General features: G+C 47.3%; 1 protein-coding gene across 3 annotated transcripts in view; it reads left to right on the plus strand.

Annotated features, from left to right (window-relative positions):
- The first annotated feature begins 4,793 nt into the window (after positions 1 to 4,793).
- LOC119284593 (transcription factor ILI6) overlaps positions 4,794 to 8,062 on the plus strand; it is a 9,303-nt gene continuing 6,034 nt past the window's right edge. Inside the window, exon 1 of one of the 3 annotated variants that reach the window (XM_037563724.1) lies at positions 4,794 to 5,011. In XM_037563724.1, the coding sequence (XP_037419621.1) occupies positions 4,950 to 5,011 (62 nt within the window). In that variant the 5' untranslated portion in view covers positions 4,794 to 4,949. The remainder of the gene's footprint in view (positions 5,012 to 8,062) is intronic. The other 2 variants (XM_037563725.1, XM_037563726.1) reach the window with 2 other exon arrangements.

Below are 8,062 nucleotides of genomic sequence, written 5' to 3' on the forward strand. Positions count from 1 at the left end.
TAGAGGCATGTGAAGTTTCATTAATGCACCATGTACGCTATCTATTGCTTATCTATCTGTCTTCCCTTGATAGTACCGATTTGTTGTATTTTCCATGTGTACATTGTTGTGTATGTTATACCAAGTCAATGTATATCCATGAACCTTGTTTTACTGAATATGTATATCCATTTTCTTATACAAGGCCATTATGAAAAATACATTTTGCATATATACAAGGCTACCAACGGTAATCAAAGCAAAAAATTAATGATATTTTCTTGTACTAGTACTGACGGTTTATTTAATACCTGCATGCATGTAGTCATAATAACAATCGACTACTTTCTTCTCATCCCTTTCTTGCATGCATTCGGCGTACTAATGATCCCAATTAACAAAACAAATTGGCTTGTAGAGTCGTCATTAAATTTTACCTTGGCACCTGTAACCTAAGAGTAGGTTATATTTATAGAAATTCAATATGTTTTTTGTCCTGATATATTTATGAATATTTTTCATTTTATAAATAAACGGGCGCTGCAACGCGCACCGTCAATGGTAAGTAGTATATATGTATGAGCCGACGCTTGATCCTGATAAGTAGCATATGACAGTTTAGCATATAAACATACCATGCTTAATTCCTTGAACACCAGTTGTAGTTGTACGCTATATGATGAAAGCCTAAAATTAGAAATTGATGTAATTATAAAAAAGGGGGGAAAGACTACTTGGAAATGGAAGTCACCAGAGGTCCTTCTAACAAGGAAAAAGCTAAAAAACACATGAGAAGGCGTATAAGCTATCGCACATACAACTTTATTTGCACCACTAGTGGAGCAACCTTGTTACTACTTACAATCTTTTTTAATCTTGACGAGACGTAGCTTTTGGAGATCAATGTGATGTGCGTTGCAGTCTGCCTGCTCGGCGTCCATAATTAGCAGGCGCGCCACACCTAGCTAGTTAGAGTATGTTGTTTACATGGGGTCCCGGTGAATCAAAACACTATAGCGTGCAGTCGATTTACCGGATGAGCGACAAATGTTGCAACCTCAACGATGTACTGTACTACACAACCAATTGGAATTCTTTTTGAGGGCAGATCCCTTGGTCACTGGGGTTATGATCTCCGTTAGTAGTGCCCACTGGGTTGATTACCCCTGTCAATGCGTGGGATTAAGGGATCTGCCCTAAAAAGAAGTGCCCTCTCCCATCTAGTAGCATGACACCACCAAGTGCAACAAACGCTTTAATCTTTTTTTATCCCCGTTTCCCCCCTTTCCGTTCCTCCTTTGAGGCTCCCGGCCTAAAAATTCCCTCCCCAACTATACCACTGCATACTTTAGCAAATTGGGGCGGGTGATGACAACTTAACCCACCAATGGCCGGGGAATAAATTCTTAAAGCCCAAACTTTCTCGATGGTGGAATCGGGGGAAAAGAAAGAACGAACGAAAGAAAGAGAGCCGGAGGGGAAAAGGAATTAATAAAAGAGGCACCATGCACGCAGCATATATCCGCCGGTCGCTTACCACGGAAGAATCAACGGAGGAATATGATTTCATTTCCTCCCCGGCCGTGTCAATGCGTAGAAAATTGCGGCACCGTGGAATCAACCCACAGTGTCAAGAGATAGAGCCGTGTCACGACCAAACTCCGTTCGTCTTCTATTTGACCCTGCTACAGAACAAACGAACGATTCCGACGGCGTTCGAAAAACAAACAAACGATTCCAACGTGGGCGCCTGATTTTGACACGGGATAAATATACTACTCGTATTTGTATATGCAGCCGGCCCCGGCCAGTACCACAGCTACGGCTACCAATATGGCACTACTGTAGTTTTCTAGCTATATACTCCCTCTGTTCCGAATTACTTGTCTTGGATTTGTATAGATACGGAGGTATCTAGCACTAAAATGAGTCTAGATACATCCGTATCTAGACAAATCCAAGACAAGTAATTCGGAACGGAGGGAGTAGGTAGGAGAATGGTACGCGAGTAGGTTGGGCTGGGCTGGGTTCAAAGCCAAAGAAAAAGACTGTAGCGCTATAGGGCTGTGCGTGCGTGCGTACGCGCTGCGAGTGGCGACAAGGCCTCGCTAGGTAGAGGCAGAAGAAGTGGGAACGGAGACGCTGCAGGGTGAGAGAGGCGAGCGGCCCCATGGACGGCGGCACGTGCACGTACGATGGGTAGATCGGCCTCGGTGGTGTGGCGTGAGCTGTGCGCCTGTGACCACCCACCCTCTCTCTCTCTCTAATAAAGCGACTTATTTGGCTTGAGGAGCTCACATGTATGTACGCCTAACTAACCGCCCGGCTATGTGTGCGATGCGATGCGACGTGATATTTTCTTTCTACGCAAGCATGTTCAAGGCCCACCTGATCTCGCTATCCTTCCACCACACCTGGCGGCAGCGAGCGGGTCCAATGATTTCATTGCGCTGCATGCTCATGCTCATGCGTGCACGCAGTGGCGGCTTCTTCTTGCGTTTGCGTTTGCGTTTGCGTTTGCTGGCAGGGCAGAGGCTCGGATTAAATGTCACTTCAAGGGAAGGGGAGGGCTTGCTTTTCATTGAGCGATCCGTGCAAGACTGGTGAACACCACCACGCCAAGGGAGTAGGAGTGGTACTACTAGTACGATTCGCTCGATCCATAGGCTGGCTTTTCGGGGGAGTTTAGCTTAGCTACCTTCCTTGCCCTTGCCTTCTGTTTGAAGCCACCCTTGACCTAAAATTATTCAATGCATCTCAGGCCGGTACTACGTACTACTCCTGTGTGGAGTACTATAGTACTGTGTGGAGTGTGGAGTAGATATATAAAATCTGTTTTACTTTCCCTTTGGTGAACCGATCAGCCACGAACAGGCCCCAACCATTCATTTTTCAAAGACGGCCGTTTGTCGATCGAGATCGTCGTCGGCCTTCACCGACGCAACGCTCCAGCGGGCCGCCGGTGTGCACGGCGGGGTCGATCGTGACAGATAGAAGAAGAAAATGCCGTAAAAAAATTTAGAAGAAGAAAAAACGACACTGACACTTTTTTGTACTACGTATCAAAAGTGGCTGGCGAGGAAATGATAATGGGCCAGGCCAGTCCGGAGGCGCCGCTTCCCATCAGCCTAGCTAGAAAACTCTGGTCGTGTACGTTGGCGTCGCGCCGGCCGCCGCCGCCGCCGCCGCGTGACCTTTTTTCCTCCCACCGCGGCCCACCCCTGTCCAATCCGTCGCCGTATACGCGCACGCACGTACGTAGAGGCGCGGTGACTGATGTGCCGGCGCGGTTGGTCCAGGTGTCGATATCCATCCAACCGTCGCGTGGGTGTCCATTCCGTTGATGTGGTCCGCCCCCGCCCGCCCGCCGCCGCGCCCACAGGGCCAGCACACGCGATCGGAGCGGTCGATACGGCGGCCGGCGACGCCGACGCGTTTGGTTGGGTTCGGTTAGGTTTGTCTTCCCATGCCGATGGCTCGAGCCGGTCAATCCAATCGTCCTGTCGTCACCTCACCGCCGATGGGGACGTCGTACCGAACCCACCCCACCCCGCCCCACCCAGATCGATCCATCCGCTCGCCAACGCAGAATAATTCATGCAGTACGATACGAGTGGTAGTAGTACGTGGACTCTGCCTCTCTTCAGGAAAACTACCTGTACTGCTACCACCACCACCACCACCGCGGTACCACCCACCACACCGCCCTTGCTGTTCTCCCCCGGGCCGGGCCCCGGCGAAGATCGACACGGACGGGCAGAGCGGGTAGGGTTGCGCGGTACGCCCTGCGATGCTGATCCGCTGATGCGGGCAGGGGCGTGGCTGGCTCTGAAACCCTCGGCTCTCATGTGCATGCGTGCGTGCGTCCTCTCCTCTGGCTCGCAGATCGGAGGAAATGCAACGGCTGGGCAGACGGATTCAATGGGGTTGGTCGCTCCTCCCTGAATCTTGATGGGCTAGCATGCCCATGGCCCATGGCCGGGGTGTGGTCCTGGAAACAAACGTAGCGGAGATGTGTGAGCGCGAGCCCGTGGACCGGCAATAAAGGCGCGTGTACCGCCACTACCACTCTGCTGTCTGTTTGCTTCGGCCCGCCTGCAGCTGCGCTCCTCGCCTGGCAGCAGCTGATGATGATACAGAGAGAGTACTGGCACGGCCACACCGACGCCGTCTTGGACGGTAGCTCGACCCGTCTGAGTCATTGTGCGTGTTCTGACGTGGAGTACGCACGCAGCGCACACGAGGCGTGACGAGGTCGCTGGATGGCGTTGGCGCCTGGTCATGTGGCCGGGCTGGCGCCCAACTGGGCTGGACAGGGAGAGGGACTGCCGGCGCTGGGTTCACGACGAAAACGATCGGGATTCATCTGCTGGCGCTTTTCGCTGCCTGCGCGCACGGCCGTGGCTGCACGCCCGCCGCCGTCTCCGTCCGTCCGTTGGAGGGATGGGGACGCACGCACGCACGTACGTACCCCGTGTGGTGCGACGGCGGTTGGGTGGGTGGGTGGGTGGTTGGGGCGTGGCTCTTGCCTGGTCGCGTTCGCGTCCCACGCGGCTGCGGTCTCCGGCGCCAGCCGCGTGCCGCGATGGGCTGCGTTGAATCCGTCAGCCCCCCTCAAAAAAAAAAAGAGAATCCGTCAGCCCAAGCTCCCTCACGCACACACGCGACCGGGCCGCGCCTACGAGCTATAATGCTATGGGCTGCCCATTTCGCCGATTCAAGGCCCATCTTTAATTTGCCTTTAAACTGAACCTTAACGGCCGTCACAAAGCACCTTACCGGCCCATCGAGCTAAGGAATTCAGCCCAGTTTAGCCCAGTTGAAGCCGGCACGCTCCCCACCCCTGGCTTCGTCTCGGCGGAGGGGCGTCGGTGCCGCCGCGCCCAGATCGCCTCCGCAGTTCCGCTCCCTCTCTTCGCTTGTCTCTCTGCCCCTCTGCCGCGAGTGGCGTTCTGTCTCGATCCTATCCAATGGCGCGACCTCCCGCCGCCATCTCCCCCAAAATGTCGCCATCTCCCGCTAGGGTTTCGCTGTAAGTCCCCCCCTTCGCGCAATCTGGTGTTCTTATAAATCGGTGCCCTGCTTTTATTACGGTGGTAAGATATATTTTGCCGCCTAGGATTTAGCTTACTTTTGTGTTTCGCTCGCTAGAGCTACGCCTGTGCTCGCTATCATCAAATAGTCAATGCTGATAATTATGCTGCGGTTACCATTTCCTCGAAATGCTGTTGCTGCGCTTGGATAATTCCATGCCTAGGTGCTTAGGTGGTTGCATTAATGGCCTATGTTGGTAGAGACACCCTAATTATCAGGATGTTGATCATGGCATGTGCTATTAATAATACAGAAAGGAATGGAGCCCCCAGACCGCTTCATATATTCAAACTGATAAAAGTTCAGTACGAACAGTGAGATGTCCATCCTCGGAAATCAGAAAGGTCTTCCTTGCTAATCGAACGGATCAAGTGCCCTTTTACAAACTCTGGGTGTGTCCACACAAACAAAGGATTCAGGAAACAAAATAAAATAAAATAAAATTGCAGGGCCAGTTTGATCTTAATTGGTGTTTGCGAATGATTGCTTGATCCAACTTCAAAAAGGCTTTCATGTTGTATTAGTGCATTTGTATATCAAATACCTTTTTGTTCGCTAGGGAATCATGTGTTGATGCACTTTTAGTGAGATACGGGCCAGAATGATATATAGTACGAAGCGGAGACTAATCGATATATTCAGACTACCTACCTTTATTGAGGGATGATGTGGAGTGACAGAGTAGGAAACAAAAACTAAATGAGACCGTATAGTTTCTTTATTACTAACCTTACCGTGTGAATTCTGGTTCTGCAAGTGCTATGTGTTTTAACCATGGAAAGATTTAACTATGTTGCTCTAGAGTCTAGATGTTGGGCTGGTACATTTAGCTGAATATTACTTAAGAAGCTATTAGATTGGTAGGTTTAGCTACTGATTTGGAACCTCCCTGACCTGCAGTAGGAAGCTACCACGTGGGTAGATTCAGCTACTGAAACCTCCACTGACCTGCACTATAGATTGCATTTAACAGTGCTGTTGAACCTGCGGTTTAGATCACGGGTTCAGGGAACTTCTTTCTTGTAAACAAATGTAAAGGTTCATTTACTAGTTATCCAATCATTGAGAATCAAGCTTCTCTGATTTTGAATCTGAATATGTGGTAGGTTTCGTGTAAAGGGGAGCTTGTTTGCATGCAGACATACATTATGCTGCAATTATGTCTCAACAAATTTTACCCACTCACAAAACAACATTTGGGACTACCAATGCCATGGCTACAGTATCCCTCTAAACAACACTTCTGTACTTGTTAAATTACTCGAATGTAACTATCCCCCATTTTCTGGAACCAACAATTTTCACATCTATGATCCATAACTAAAAATGCATTAGTAAACTGCAGGGCCATGCTAGGAAATCGGAAAGGTCTTCCTTGGTATGGATGGACCAAGTGCCCCTTCCAAACTCTGGGTGTGTCCACACGAACAAAGCAGTCAAGAAATTTGATATGTCAATTGCAGGGCCAGTTTGATCTTAATCGATGTTTGCAAATCATTGCTTGGTCCAACTCCAAAAAGGCTTCCGTCTTCTATGAGTTCATTTGTATATGATCCGCCTTTTTGTTCGTTAGGGAATCATGTTTTGATGCACCTTTAATGAGATACAGGGCATTATGATATATAGTAGGAAGCGAAGACTAAATGATATATTCAGACTACCTACCTTTGTTTGAGAGATGCGACAGAGTGACAGAGTAGGAAGCAAAAACTTGATGATATATTCAGACGGCCTAGTTTCTTTGTTACTAACATTACTGTGTGAATTCTAGTTCTGCAAGTGCTATGTGTTTTAACCATGGAAAGATTTAACTATGTTGCTCTAGAGTCTAGATTCTGGGCTCGTGCTTTTATCTCTATGTTAACTAAGAAGCTATTACATTGGTAAATTTAGCTACTGATCTGGAACCTCCCATGACCTTCAGTAAGTAGCTACTACATAAGTCGATTCAGCTACTGAAACCTCCAGTGACCTGCAGTATAGGTTACATTTAACGATGCTGTTGAACCAGCAGTATAGATCATTTCTTGTAAACAAACGTAAAGGTTCATTTACTAGTTATCCAATCATTGAGAATCAAGCTTCTCTGGTTTTGAATCTGAATATGTGGTAGGTTTTGTGTAAAAGGGAGCTTGTTTGTGTGCAGACAGACATTACGCTACACATAGGCTGCAATTATCTCAACGAATTTTCATTCTCTTCTACTCTATTCAGCCTGTACTACCACTCACAAAACAATATTTGGGACTACCAATGCCATGGTTACAGTATCCGTCTAAACAACTTTTGTACTTGATAAATCACCCAAATGTAACTATCACCCGTTCTCTGGAACCAACAATTTTCACATCTCTGATCCATAACTAAATATGTGTTAGTAAACTGAAATGCATGGCTTGGTGAAAACGATTCTTGAATATAGATTCACCTGTTGAACTAGAATTCTCAATCTTGGACCTCTTGATAAACATGAAACCAAATAGATTTTCTAGTCTAGCTATATTTTGCTGTTTTTTTTAGAAATTTTGTTGCATCAACCCAGTAGCTATAAGCCTATAATCATGTTTACTAGATTGAGTAATAAATTATTGAAGGATACACACATATTTACTGATTAAGTATTTTAGCATGTAAAATATGTATACTGATCGCATCAGAACCGGAAATTGTAACCAAATACTTCAAAGATGTTTGCATATTGATCGCAGATGCAATTTTCTTACTGCTTCTAGAGAAGAACTTTTACCAAGTATTAAGTATGAACCCTTCTGTGTGTGTGAGTTATGATGTAATCTATTTACCTAGCAAAAATAAACTTAAACGGATGAGAGTCGTGGCTCCAATTATTTATGGCCCCCCTTGCCTAATACGTAAACCTTGGCAAAACAACAAAATAATATTAACATATGTGGTGTCAGCACAGGTGCATACTTCATTGTTTATCGTTTTCCTCTAAAAATTGTAATGTGGTTGGAAAGAGTGCGATTTC

The sequence above is a fragment of the Triticum dicoccoides genome, chromosome 4A (assembly GCF_002162155.2).
Source record: "Triticum dicoccoides isolate Atlit2015 ecotype Zavitan chromosome 4A, WEW_v2.0, whole genome shotgun sequence".
Taxonomy (NCBI): domain Eukaryota; kingdom Viridiplantae; phylum Streptophyta; class Magnoliopsida; order Poales; family Poaceae; genus Triticum; species Triticum dicoccoides.